This window comes from Cyanistes caeruleus, chromosome 9 (genome assembly GCF_971803275.1).
Source record: "Cyanistes caeruleus chromosome 9, bCyaCae1.hap1.1, whole genome shotgun sequence".
NCBI classification, from domain to species: domain Eukaryota; kingdom Metazoa; phylum Chordata; class Aves; order Passeriformes; family Paridae; genus Cyanistes; species Cyanistes caeruleus.
In genome coordinates, this window is record NC_141709.1 from 19,783,066 (window position 1) to 19,798,065 (window position 15,000).

The 15,000-nt window shown below is 37.6% G+C and overlaps 2 protein-coding genes across 7 annotated transcripts in view; one reads left to right on the top strand and one right to left on the bottom strand.

Moving 5' to 3' along the window:
• Nucleotides 1-7,604, top strand: part of LOC111932828 (uncharacterized) — a 316,058-nt gene extending 308,454 nt beyond the window's left edge. For both annotated transcript variants that reach the window (XM_086841536.1, XM_086841534.1), the window contains 3 exons: nt 1-32; nt 4,660-4,806; nt 5,071-7,604. The exon at nt 1-32 is cut by the window's left edge and continues 298 nt beyond it. The gene's annotated coding sequence lies outside the window, so the exon portion shown is untranslated. The remainder of the gene's footprint in view (nt 33-4,659; nt 4,807-5,070) is intronic.
• Nucleotides 7,605-8,514: 910 nt separating this feature from the next.
• LMO4 (LIM domain only 4) overlaps nt 8,515-15,000 on the bottom strand; it is a 17,100-nt gene continuing 10,614 nt past the window's right edge. For 3 of the 5 annotated variants that reach the window (XM_086841529.1, XM_086841533.1, XM_086841531.1), the window contains exons 4-5: nt 13,906-14,002; nt 13,353-13,553 (exon numbers count right to left, since the gene is read on the bottom strand). In XM_086841529.1, coding sequence (XP_086697655.1) covers nt 13,353-13,553; nt 13,906-14,002 — 298 coding nt within the window. Of the gene's footprint in view, nt 9,262-13,352; nt 13,554-13,905; nt 14,003-15,000 lie in introns of those variants that run through there. The other 2 variants (XM_086841530.1, XM_086841532.1) reach the window with 1 other exon arrangement.

Below are 15,000 nucleotides of genomic sequence, written 5' to 3' on the forward strand. Positions count from 1 at the left end.
TACCTGTGCCTGTGGTCAGTGCTGATACTCAGGTGAGCTACAGACCACTGATTAAGTGCAGTCCCATACCACTGGTGAGCAATCACAGAAGTTTGGACAACCATGTATTCTCACTGAGCCCTGTTGCACTGTGCAGTAATTAAAAAGTCATGAGTCCTATTTAAATATAGGGCATTCTGTCCTAAACCTTTGAGTGCCTGTGGGTGTGAGCAGGCTCATTCTCCAAGGATGTTCTCTGGTCTGTGTACATACACCAGCTTCATCAAAAGGATGTAGGAAATGCCAAATCCAGATATACGGATTCCACTTTTTTTTAAAAAATACATCATTGATCAGTCCAGGGATGGCAAAAATTAATAGTAATGAGCTAATTACTATACCAGCTGCCTACAAAGAGAGGACCTGTAGGCAGACTCCTTCTGCCCATTTGCCTGCTGGTTAAGCCACCACATTAGAAATTATAAAACAAAACTTTTTTCCCTTTATAAACATCTATCAGTATCACCTTAATATGGCCCACAGCACCAACACAGCCTAGCTTTTAAGTTCTCAGAATCCAGCCAGAATCTCCCCTAGCACATTATAACACATTTTACTGGCTTGAGCAGGGTAAAACACAGCCGTCTCCTCAAATGAATGGCTGGTGAGCTCCAGCAGCCCCTGCACAAGGCCGGGCTCACCATCTGTGTTCCTCCCAACGTCCGAAGCCCGTTCACAACTGCCAGCCCTTTGAAAAGCCAGCCTGTTTTCCTGATTGATTCACTTTTTAATGAACTGGGAAAGCCTGTGAACTTAAACCCTGACACCTCCACCTCCCTGCCTTCCTAGCCATCCCTGCAGCAATGTACTGATTATATTTCAAGTTATTATGGGATTAATACAGCTGCCCCCAGTGCCTCTTTCCCCTGAACTTCATCAATAAAAGTTGTGTCCTAGTCTTACTCTAGTTAGTTCAGTTTCTTCCTGAATCTCTCCCTGTAACCTGTGATGTGTCGGCAAGGCTGTGTCGTATCAGCCCTTCAAAGCTGCCAGCACTGCTGATGTTTAAAACCCACTTGTGTCACGGCCTTGTATAAGCTTTGTGTATTTAAGAGGACATCTTGAGCTTTGCTATGCACCGCATCAGCTCTCTAAGTGGGTAGCACATACTTAGCAGTATTGAAAATAATGAAATAAGATAATCCACCAAAAAACTTAAATAGATTGTGCCAGTGTCATCTTTCTTTGAATTCACAGTAGAGCTATAAAAAAGTACTTTACGCAGGCAAGTTCAGCAGAAGAAAAAAAATAAGACTGGGGGGGCAAAAGACCTGCGCCCAGCAGAGTCCAGTTTTTCACCAACAGCATTTCTTTATACAGTACAATCTTTAAGTTTACTTTCCTTGTTGGTTTATAGGTTGGGGCTCCCCCCCCTGCCAGAAGAATACTATTTTCTAAAAACATCATTAAAAATGTAATTAACTGGCTTGTTCTTTGGAATGTCTGCAGTTGTTTACAAAAGAATTGCCACACAAGCTGCCACCTTCAACTGTGTTGAAGCAGGGAGTGATGTTCTTGTTTACAACTGTGCATCAATTTCACAATATATTTAGTTTTGGTACAAGTTACATATAAAATTCTTACTGAGTTTAATGTTGCAGCAAATAACACATATAGTAAGTGAGTAGGATTTATCACTGGCTGTAATGTCGCTGTACATATTCAAAATATATACGGTGAATGATATATACACATGCACATGCAAACAAAATGGAAATATATTTAGTTTAAGAAGTGATGAATTGTGCTTGCTTTCATTATTCTCTTGTTGTACGTAAGAGAATGGAGATCAAGCACATCCGTGGAAAGGGTGGCTGGTTGGGATGGCATCTGTGAAGCAGCACAGTCACCGAGGAGCAGGCTGGAGAAGAAGCAGCACTTGTGTACCCATGGCACAAGACAGGGGGGCCCTCGGGAACCAGGCACCCACTGTGGTTGGTGGGATAGAAACAAATCCCATGGAGTCCCAAGATGCTCCCACAAAGCATAAAATACCTATCCAGGTAAAACACTTCCTCCAAGATGTTTCATTCAAGCTTTTTTTCTTAAAGAAGGAAGAGGTAATTTTCCCCTTTAAATTCTGTTTCCCCCCCCTTCCCCGTTTGGTCTCTCCCATAAACACAGAGGCCAGAAGGCTATGCTTAAATAATTCATCTACAAATTTGCAATATCTTTTTGAACTATAGCAATTAAACGGAAAATAGAAAAATCAGCTCAGCATCCTGTTTGGATGTAATTAAAGGTATAATCTGTTCCATTTGAATACTTCAGTGCTTACCCTTCTTAAAACAACAAATAAGAATAGTAGCTCATTTGCAATATGCTTTTTTTTTTCAAGTCAGCTAAAAAGACTAACTGATGAAGCAAGAATAATAATTTTTAAATGTGGCATAAGCACAAAAATACCAACTACAGCTTTCAAATGATTTCTGCAGATCTCAAGTGTGATGAGAGTTCAGTAACAAGGGGCATAAGCTTTATGGCAAAACACTGAAGTCTTCCACTATTTGGTATCAGCATCTCGATATGGTTGATACAATTACCTATCAAATACATCAGTGGAATGAATATCAAACGATATCCAAAAATATGTAAGTGGGATGCATATCAGCTCAGTCTGTTAGGGGCCGTTTGATCTTAACGGCTTTTTCTAAGAATAAAAGACAAATACTGCATTCGTTGCCCCTTTGTTTTCCATAAGCAGCTGAAGATTTTACAGCACAATAAAGTTAGCCTATTAATGGCTGGCTTATGAGTTTTAGTTGGATTTTTACCCTCCTACTGGACATTTCTTCACTGCTCAAAGAAATTGAAATCAGGTGTAAAGTTAATATCTGCCTCGTTCATTTATTCATATTGTAAGCAATCAAGATTCCCCCAAATCACAGGGCAATCTCTTGCCTTTCGAGAATTAATATAGGCCCCGTTCTCTCAACTTAGTTTAACAAAACAACTGGCATAAGTTCAATGGAAGCAATGATTATTCTGAGAGGTTATGGTGAACCACAGAAGTTGTTAGCGAGCACCTTGCTTGTAAGATTCCCCTAAGAGGAAAATTATATGGATATTTCAGAATGTAATTAGATATTCCAACAATGTGAGAAAGAAACATTGTCTGGTTTAGCTGCAGAGGAGTCTGACTGCACAGGGAGAGCTTTGGCTTGCTCACCAGCCACCACTAGGAGCAAAGGACACGATGGACACCAGGAGGGACCCCTCACCAGTGCTGGGAAAGGCGGTGGGGCAGGCTCTGTCTGGGGGTTCCTCTCATGCTGCCCATCTCACTGTGCTCGGCAGCACGGAACCCTCCTCATGGGCAGCTTCACTGGGGCCAACACCCAACCAGGAAGAATAACTTTTTTCAAAATGTCCATTTTCTCCCCAGTATACTCTCAAAAAAATTCTTTTGGGGCAGGCATGTCTCAGGAAGCCTAATTTTGGTCTTAATGCCACAGTTTGTAGGACTGTTCCAACAAAATTGTTGAAGGTTTTCGTTTTGATTTTAGTTTTTTTAAATTAAATGCATAGCAGCAAATAAAAACAATTTTAAAAAGCAAAATATTACATTTTTAAACATTTTTATATTTTTTTAAAAAAGCAATTTTTAAGCTTCAGCATTTGTGAGTGAATAATGCAGCAGAGAGCTGATTTAAGAAGATAAAATGATCACAAAAACGTGAGAGCAATATTACACATGGGAACAAAACAGCACAATGGTCGACAAGGTCTCCATTATGACAATGAATATGAGAGAATTTTCAGCTTACATTTGCTGAAACTTAGCACCTATCAAAATTTCCAGCCTTCCTAGGGTGCATTCCCTGTTCTTTGAAAGCCCAGGCCCTTCTCAGGACTGGTCCTTCTGGGGCCATCAAGCTACAGGCTAGCAGGGTAAAAAAAGCCTCTGGTGAGCCACCCCCAACTACCCCCTTACATCCTATTGCCTCCCCCTCTGAATTGTGCAGCCTCCCGCACACCAAAAACATTTCTGTGAGCTTAATGCTAGAACTACTGTTAAAAGAAGCACAACAACAGAACTCATTAAAAAATACCCACAGAGGAAGGGGAAAAAAATTTCTCAACACAGTAGGGTCTGTCTCCAGTAAACAGGGCTCTTTTCAGGCCTTGGGCTCAGACATAAGACCACTCTACCAGGGTGAATGAATTACTGTCAGCTGGGCCATTTTCACTTAGGTTTAAGCACAGGCATTTTACTTGCCATTTGCCAGGAGCCAAGAGCTGCTCAGGTGGCATTTGTTATCCGTGTGCCACCTGAGCAGCAAACCTGCAGCAGTTTCCCCAGCAGCAATCACCCACCCCACGGGTCACACTGCAGGAACCCAACCTTCACCCCCGCAAGGAACATCTCTCAGAGACCTGTGCCTAAATGAAGCAATGCTTATCTCATGCATGCCACAGGTGTGATGTCATCCCCTCTGGCAGAGGAACCAGGATGTCTACAGCCTCCACTCTACAAAAATGCAGGAACTAAAGTTAACACGTCTCAGACTTTGTTAAAATATGGTGATAATTAAAAAACAAAATTACCACTACAAAGTTAATTCCTCTCTGAGTTCTTACAAACAAGTTTTTAATTTGCACCAAAAATTTACATTTCAGGTTTCACATCAACCAGGAATGGTACAAGCTTGGCCAGGGACTCCAGGCAGTGGCTGGTGGGTTCTGCAAGGCCTAGGGGCAGGAGCACTGTGGCTTCCCAGGAATATCACAAGCAAATAGTTGTCAGCAAGCCCCAGGTGCACACAGGTAAGCCCATCAGATTGCTTTCAACTCTCATCCCTTGTATGAGCGTGAAAATAATCACCATGTCAGATAAACTTCTGCTTTTTATTAAAAAAGAAAAAACAAACAAAACAAACAAAACTTATAAGGTAATTGATTGCTTTCTTCTAGTCTTTTATTAGTTATGATTAAGGAGCTATAGTAGCCCTGTTTACACAGCTCTAACAAGTCAGGACCTGCAGAATGTTATTGGCTTGGGGCCCACAACTTGCTGTCCATTCTCAACAGAATCAATCTGGAGCTGAAAACATCCCCGTAGGAAGCGTACACATCCCTGCTTATACAGGAACAGAAACAGCAATAACTTCAGGTCCTGTAAGCTGCAAGTTCAACTTACAGAGATCAGCCCTGACTTGTCATCGCTCTCAGCATGTTGGTGATGAGATCAGAGCACTTCACCAAGGACTCATACTTCCAGCTTGACAAGGGACAGAGGTGAGCGTGTTACACCTCACTGTTCCTCGCCTCCAACTGCAGAAACGAATCGAGAGCTCCTCTGTTTAACATGCAGCCACAGCACTGCCAATCTAAAATGGCTGATCAGTAATACTTTAATTGCAGTTTCATAGAAACAAATTGCTATTTAATTGCAATAAGCTTGTCTGTGGCTTAGCTGGACTGACAATAGGCATACACCTGGTAGTAACAGTAACAAGCATCAAGGGTTATCTGGTACTGCATGTACAGGAGTCTTAGGCAGTGCCATCAAACTCAGAACACAATTTCAAACTAATTAAATGTGTAACTTAAACAAATGTATATACATAAATTTCCTAATCTCAATTTGATTTTGTAATAGAACCGTTCAGAATAAATACTTGGAAAAAGCTACACACTTCACATACAACTACCAGCAAAACACTTTGATAAAAGATTTAAATTGAAATGATCTTTTGAAATCACAGAACCAGGCTGGAAAACACCTCTGAGATCCTCGATTCTAATGACTCTGACTGAACACCACTGTGTTAATCAGACTGTGGCACTCGGTGCCATGTCCAGTCTTTCCTTAAACACCTCCAGGAATGGTGACTCCACCACCTTGATAGCAAGGCATACTCTGCCAATATGTGAGTTTTGGGCTTTTTTTTTTTAGTATTTACCCTAATGTTAGGTGATGCAAATTTTATCAGTTTTAACTAACAGGGAAAAAGGGAGACAAACTCAGTGTGGTTAATATTCTGAAGATGTGACTTAATTTCATAGGCTTCATTTTGTTAAGACATTCTCATTTTATATTTCATAAGATACTGCATAACCTGTTAAAATATTTAAAGATAAATCATGTAGGACTGAAAAGACAGTATCTTGTTGCAAACAGAATTTGGTTTGGAAAGGCTTAATGTCCCACTGCCTGCCAGGATGCGTAAATCTCATAACTAGACAGCTGGATAGGTAAAAACATTAAACCCATTTAGAGGGCAATCTTTTTACAAAATTGTTTCATTAATAAGAGTGACAATTTATATGATTGAGATGTTTAGATGCAGTATAGACAGAGCATTTTATCCAGGTTCATGAGGATGATTTCAGATTAGTAATATTTCCTTTGATTCTTTTTTTAACAGCATTCATTTTTGAAAGTAAGGAAAGCTCTTACTGAATAATTATTTTACTTTTCAGCAGCACTAAATGCAGAGGGTGTATTTCACCCTCAGTGCAGCAAATACATGTGATAAAAGGTGAAGAAGTATGTGTTTTTCTTTACCGATCTCTTTAAAAAGAAGATTTTTCACATAAGGACAAATCTAAGTGTTTCCAGTAGCCTTCTGCCCACACCTACCCATCCCCATTACAGCCTGTTTCATTGTGTGAAATGCCTCTGGTTTTAAGAAAGTGTTTTACCTAAAGCAAGAATACTACTTAAATATGTTCTATTGTATATTCATAGCTCCATTAGTCCTCCTGCAATTTAGCACATCAAAGCAAAGGCTTCATCACTTGCATGTGGATTATGCTAACATGAGTGACATTTGTAATCTTATAGGTCTGCAACTTAAGAAATGCTTTTAAAGTAAGCTATTAAATAGGTAGCTGTGCTTTACAAATGAGTCATATAATAGTTTATTTAAAGCTGTTAATGAACTTCAACCTCTACATCACTAAATGCAATACTACATTACTTACTAGAAGTTATTAGCTATCTTCTTAGCACTTCTAGGTTATATTGGACAACCAAAAATCTGTACATGTTAGATTTAAACACTGTACCTTGAGTGCTTATACTGAAAGAATATAAAAAGATGTCTACAGTCTCACTAATACTTGAATTCTATATTCATATGACTTCAAGTGTCTTTTCAAAGATATTGAAGCAGCACAATTTGCAGGACTCTGAAGACTTTAATGCCAGATCAAAAAGCTTAGAAAGTTATTTAAAATACCCACAAGTGCATTTAATTAAAAGTCATACATAGTGTCAGTCATTTATGTTGTGCTTTATATGTTATGAAAGTAGTATTTTGTTTTTACTGTCTGATACTGTATGTTGCTAATTTTTTTTCTCTGAAACAGTGCTTCCTCCTCAAGCACTGAAGTGTTTAAAGAAGAAATTCAGCAGCCCTCCAATATACTAGAGGTCATGAAGTAGTATCTGAAACAAAAATATCTGCTGTTCGTTGTTTAGACATATAAATCTATAAATCAGCTTTTTGTGTATTGGCAACACAACAAAATAAGTCAAGCTCACTCCATAACCGAGCAGCTGAGCAGTGAACACTTTCTGAAAAACAGAATTAAAATAATGATGTGTTATGAATGTATTCGTTTCCTATAAAAGTTGACTATTTCTTAATATTGATTTGCTTTCAATTGCAGCAAAGGCAGATTTGTTGCTTGCAGGTTCCTGAGTGAAGGCACACAGTGGACAGCCACAGATCCATGTTAGTATTCTTGCTAAAAACATGAAAAGTCAGCTTTTTTTTTTTTTCTCAAAAGTATTCTGCACAGATCAACCACCAAACAGCCGATGGGAAAAATGTGCAGAATGAAGTTGTTTCCTTTCTAAGCTTAGAGGTGGCTCTGCTGCTTTATGGGGAGGTGGTTTTTGTTTATTTGCTTTCAGAGATCATATTTTGAGATCAGCTAGTTCTCAGAAACAGCCCAGGAAACAGGTTTTTCTTTCCTTAAGATTATCAGTGTTGAAAAGTTAAAGTCTCCCACCCCAGCAAACACAACTTGATGTTGTTCAGATCAGAATAGCTATTGTATTCCTTTTCATGAATACTCAATTCTAGTGCTCAGCATGAGGTACAGACCTTTAGTTGGCTTTTATTTTTTCGACCTCTTATGGTATATTCATACCCTCTTATGCTTGCATGCTCAGAGACACAGGCACATCCTTAACACAGAAGGAACTGGAAAGAAAGAGACCACAGTACCTCTGTGTGTGCTGTAATTCATTGCAATGGGAATCATAATGTACTTGCTGTTACCAGAATTAAGAATCTCCATGAATTTTTTTTTTTTTTTTGAAGTAGTACTCGTTATCCTTGCCACAAGTAACACAAGTAGTTTAGCAGATTCCTTCCTGGCATAAGACAAAAGAAAAAATCCAAACCAAAAACCTACTTTTAAAGGTAATTGACAATAAAGGTAACGACTATGTAAGATGAAGTTGCAGAATATTTTGAATGCAATTTTAAAAAAAAGCAAAGCTTCTAAAACCCATACTCAGTTTTGTTTTACTTTTTATTATTTAAATACACCATACTAGAGCAAATGTCTCTGAAAATATCACAAATAAAAGATTTTTCTTCATTCAGCAAATTAGAAGTAGGTGAAAATTTCTACACAGTAGCTGCTATGAGCCTGACTTTTTTTCTTTTTTTTTTTTTTTTTGCCATGGGAAGTAGCAACATTAGGACAAAAACACTTACATGCATACATACATTGTATTTTACAGAGATACAATAAAAGTGTTTGTGATAGAATATCACAAAAGCCACATCTTTATCTCATGTTCAGTTTGATTGAAACACATTTCCTTACAACACTTAAATATACAAAGAGCAAATAGAATGTTGTTAAGGTAAAACACAGGGTACAAACTGGCCAGTGCCCTGCTAATTGTTAATGAGGGTAGAAAGCAGATTTCAATGCTTTTAATTAGCTTCATTAGTCATCGTCCCCACCCCCCCACCCCCCCCAAGATGTCCTCCGGTGGATCTTTTTTCATTTTCTCTACAGTCTCCCATTAGCCCAGGTTCATGGAGTCCTTAATGTTCATATTCAGTCATTTTAATACACCAATAAATGTGGGAAGGGCAATCAAGAATAAAGAAGGTGCAATGGTATGGAGCTGGCATTGATGCTAGCTACAAAGGTGACTTGTCTACTTGGAGACATGGGATCCATCTGTGATGAACAAAATTTGAGATGAAGGCACGCATTCTGCATTACTCTGACCTTTTAGCAGACCTGTAAGAAATAAAAATGGGTATCTTAGCTAAATTTGAGATAGGAAACTACAATATGACTGCTTTTGTTTTTCCCTATTCACTAATCTCTTTTTTATTAGACTACTTTCCAACTGTGACTTGGTTAAGGCTTTCTACACTGTCCATTCACACTGCTAACGTTTCAACTTTCAATAGCAAAAAGCAAACATTTTTCACAGTTTCACTACTAAAGAAAGCAGACATGAATAAAAAGACACTACAACAAGAAATAAGTGTACTTTCTCGTAACAAATCATACAGTGAATAAGGTGGTTTTTCTGGGCCCCGTTTGAAAGGGAAGAACCATTATGCCATGCCTTTGAAGAAGCGAGTAATATGATCTTGTAATTGGAAGAAATAGTGTGTAAAGCAAATATGAAGTACAGCCAATATCCTCCCAAGGCAACTTTGGTTAATATGCTGCATTGCACAAGAGCTAAATATAGATATTTCAGGATTCTCCCCTCCCATTTAAATTCCTCATCTGGTACGTTAGTTAATGTTACATAAACATTTTAATATATTAAGTCAAACATGTGCTTTCATACTGGTGTTAATGAATTGTGATAATTAAAAGTGTCTAACTCAATAAAAATCTAAACTTTCATGGATAAAATAGGAATGATCATCCATAGTCTTCAAATACAATCTGTTTGCAATTACCAAAATGAAATAATATATATTAGATTTTTATGGCTTTTAAATGACATTTTGCGCTTCCCAGGAAGTTCTTTTTTCACCCTTTCTCTAAGTTACTAAAAGCCTGAGGTCTATTACTAACTGCAACCCCCCACTTTCAAGCTAATTAAAGTAGTAGAGGCTTGGAGGTTTAATTCCCCAGAGCTGAAGCTCAGTGTGAGAAAGGTAATTTGTCTGTCCAGAACAAAGATTAGGGAGCAGCCAGCAAGCATATTTAATAAATGAGCATCAAATATCTTCTACTATGGACACAGACAACACCAATTATGTAACTACAAGGGAATTGTTGAGTGATATGTAAACTAGAAGATTTTTAAGATCTTCGCTAAGAGACATAATGTAACTCATGCTTTATTTAAACGTATAGAAGCTGAAGACAAGCATTTGTTACAAACATTGCCAACCGCTGGAAAATTTACACTTTTAGTAGGTGGTAATACTGTTCCAAACAAGAAATACTACAGGAATACTACCAGTACAAATAAAGCAGACAGAATTCTTGACAATACAGCCCCTTCAAATGAAATGGCACACAGGACATCACAAACTAAGTTTGCACTCTGCAGGCAAGCAGTATTGAGTCTGGAGAAAACAGGGGTTTTTTTTAAACTACAGGGCAAGTGATAGGAAGTTATAATTTACATGTCTGAATTGCCTCAAGCAGGTAAAAGGCAGGAATGGCAAACATCCCTGTGTTTGACTCCTTAAAAAAAAAAAACAACCTATGTTTTTAAACCAAGTTAGGCCATGCAACCTTTCCTGCCTGCACCAGTTGCCTGTAAACTGCACTGAGAGAAAAGTTCATAACTGTCACCTTCACATGCACAACAAAAATGTGTTTTAATGCTGGGAGTGTCTCAATCTCTTCAGTTAAATAAAAAAAAAAAAACCAAAAAAACCAACCCTGTGGATATTCTGCTATCTCTGTAATCGTTAGTGATAGAATAACATGGAAAGTGATTGATCTGTAATGTTTAAGAAAAACTATCTGTTACAGCCAACTCTGTTACAGTGGAAGAATACTTTTAATCGGTGGCACTAAAACATACAGCTTTCTGGAAAACATCTCTGATGTTAAAATATCTGGACTGTTAAAAAAATAAAATATAAAACATAACTCTCTTAGCAACTGTCCCTGTAGTTTCCAAAGTTCCAGAAACCTGACATATACATGAATTATCAACTGATCTCTTTAACTGTGTTTGTTTTCTGGAGTTTCGGTACTCTGCAATTCCCTTTGAAAACCAGTAGAAGTTAAAACAATTTCTAGATTGTATGATAAAGAAAAAAAAACCCTCAAACTAGGTGTCCCCTCAGCCTTCTCCCCAAGAGCTGCCTCAGCTGTGGCCTCAGCAAGGGCACAACCAGTCAGTGACAGGAGCTAACAAAAACCTGCTCTCATCCTTCTCCTTGCATTTAGCTCCCACCAGGTACCTACAGTCACGAGCTCTGCACGCCCAGTCCCGTTTTACTTCTCTTTTCCATGTTCTATGTTCCTCGTCATGTCTCCTGCTTTTATTGCAGCTAAATCATTTTTATGCTTTGCTAGGGCACAGAAAGAAACTGATAAAACTAAGTGACAATTTAGACACCTATTTGAAGTTACATTAAACTTTACATTCGTAGAAGACAAGTGGATAAACCACTCTCAGAATGGTAAACCTTTTACTGCAGTGTATAAAGATGAATGGTTTTACCTATATTTTGAAATGGGATACCTATAAATATTCATTTAACAGAATCACTGCTAGCTAGTCTATATCACAGATTTGTTTCATTAAAATTCACAACAGTATAAATCTATGAATCTTTAACTGTATTTGTACTTCCTTAAGAAGACGCTGCACATTCTCTTCCAATCTTAATTATCTTTGTTCTGCCTAACTATGTAGCATTTTTGTACTCAATTCTCTCATCACCTCGATTGACAAATTAAGTAAATAAAAAGGTCCATGCTTTATTTTGATGTAATTACATTCACTGTATAAGACTTGAAAGAATACTTAAAATTAATCAGTAAATTTATGCACGGAAAAAAAAAAAAAAAGCAAATACAGATATTGAAATGTAGCAACACAACCAAAAAAAAAGAAATCATGTAAATTAAAGAACAGTTTCTGTTTTCTCACACATTTCTCCACTGACTAAAAGCACTACAAAATATACTGAACATTACAGAATAGATCAGCCTAGCATTTGTCCCAGATTTTTTTTTATTTTCCAAATTTCTGCTTGCAGATAAATGTTATTTTTTGTGATCCTTACAGACATTAATGAAGTTCCTATTGTAAATCTATAAAGAATTACCAACTGAAGTGTGCACTTTTTGTTTCATTGCAATAACTCAGTGCTGTGTGATTGCCTGGGTTAATGATGAAAAAGTCAAATATACTATCAGAGCTGATGGAAAAATCTATCACCAATCTGAAATTAAAATTCATCTGTGGTCAATAAGATTTAATATCCATGCAAGTGGCGCTGTAAAGAGTAAATGAATCAATGTCATCAATACATAATCAGTATGAAATATGATGTGAATAAAATTATGTGCAAGAGTCATACATCCACTCTTTTCTGGACCAGGGTGGAATGAACAGTCTCTTAACTCAAGGTTGACAGTAATTGTTACAAATTAGGCACAGCAGTTATCAAAATGCACTCACTTGCATAGCTTTAGGACTGATTAAGAAGATTAAAATACATCTAAAACTATCTAGTTTCAGAGTTACAACACAACTGTTGATCGGAATTTTTTTTTTTCGTCTTCTTCTTCACTTTATGATCTGTAGAGTCATTATTTACTCATTTAGCTAGGAACCAAAACTACCAACCACAGAGATACACAATCTCTAGTTGAGCTATTAGTGTTATGGAACAGTAAGAAAATAGCACTTCGGTTTTAAAATCTGAGTTACGACACACAAAACAGGCAAGAAAATACTCCTGAAAGAGTACCCCAGCATGCTTCCTCAACTAAAATCTTAATATTAAAATGAAATACATTAATTTAGTTCAGCAACCTTCTCTTCACAAGACGTTTATTTCCATATTAAAGGATCTAATTTTCCTCCCTCAGAAACCTGCTCTCTTGTAGCCCTTAATTTCAAGATTATAAAATAAAATACTTCTCTTTCTTAGAAGTTTGTATTAATGTATGCTCTCCATTTTGCTTTGTACATAAAGAGTTCAACACCTGTACAGATGCACGTGCCCAAACCAAAATAAACTGACTCACCCTGTATGTCATATTTAAAAGGTTACTATTTTCTCCCCACACCCTGTGCCTAAATAACTTAAGGTAAGTTCAGCTACTTAAAGGTCTCTTTGCAGGGGTAGGGAATGTCCAACATTAGAATGAAAAGAAATTGATCTTCATTTAGCTCTAAGAAAGCTTATTAGTAATTGTGGAGTATTCACCTTCTGGTCTGGCAGTAGTGGATTACTCTGAAGTGAATTCAAATGGCCATTGATGAGAGCTGTAGGTCTATCATGTTCACAAAATAAACTGCCATTGATGTAGTGAAACCGATCTCCGGGGACCAGGCGATTCCGGCAGGTAGAGCATGTAAAACACTGGGAAAGGAAAGAGACAGCAAGTGAAACTACAGCACAAATTAAGTATGCTGCAGGTTTGAAAATTACACTTCAGAGACTGCAAGTGCAGTTTTGATACGGAGCTGCTCGGTTTCTAGTATCTCCAAATTTGGCATCAGTCTTACCTGCTGGGACTATACAGTGCACAACTCAAGCAGAGTTTTACCGATTATGAGGGAACAAAGCTATGCACTAAGCTTTATAATAGATACTCCTTCTTCTAGTTATTATTTTGCATTTCATTCATCAGCAGATACAGGTTTTACACTAAAGAGGCATGGCAGTACTAATCAGCTGCTAAAAATGAAAGTACACAGAAAAAACCCCTCACCTTAAGATGATAGACATTGCCCTGTGCCCTCATGACCAGCTCACTAGCAGGAATGGACTGTCCACAGGCACTGCAAGCACCACTATTTCCAAATAACCTGAAACAGAGGTGATGATTGTGAATAATTTAATACACAGAAGGCTCTAGACATTTTGCACATCACTGCCATGGTTTATTACACAACTATTTTAGACTTCTGACCCCTATCTTCCAACTTGCTTATGTTTCATAATATGAAAAAGTATATTTTTGTGTAACAACTGGTAGCTTCACCTTACCTTGGATGTGGTTACACAGGATTAAATCAGAAATATTGACTTACACCTCTAGAAACACAAACAATTCTGTACTACACACATTTTATCAGATTACTGAGTTCATCATAAAAAAAAAAAAAAGATACAATTCATGACTGGAGTTTAAATGCATTGTGTCCTTGAAATTATATGAAGAACTCTTTTGTACTTTAATCATATCTTGAGATATGAGTCATCAAAAGGGTTAAGAGGATTTGATTGTATATCTAAGAAGACATCATGCTCAGTGTATTGAAACTCCAGTAAACCTCCATCAGTGCAGAGTTTCCATTAGAAACTCTCTGCTATCCAGGTTGATATATAATGTGTATGGGTTAACCTTTTCAATCATGGTGTCAACACTTTAGATTTGCCTCTGCTCATCTCTTTCATCCTAACCTTCTCTCTCTCTTGATAATGAAATGCTTGCTCCAACTTCCCTCTATCTGCTCCTGAGTCCACAATTTAGATTACTTCATCTCTGCTAGCAACAAACTGAATGAAATTTCGATTTGAGCAGAAAGTAATTTACCGGGATCTGGACCCATTTGTCATCATATCTCTCTGGGTGTTTGCTGTATCACTGCAGTTTTCCTATGCAATCAAATGAGACCACAACATCTGCCATTGGGGGGGGGCACACGCAGTGGGGGGAGGGGGGAATAGGCAGAAGAGTGGTGAAGAAAAATATATACATAATTCTTCAAATCCTTTTAAAGGCACAATGCATCGATTCAAAATATAATACAGTAATGATTATTGAGTTCTACTTTTACAGGCTGCCTTTGCTAGAATTAGA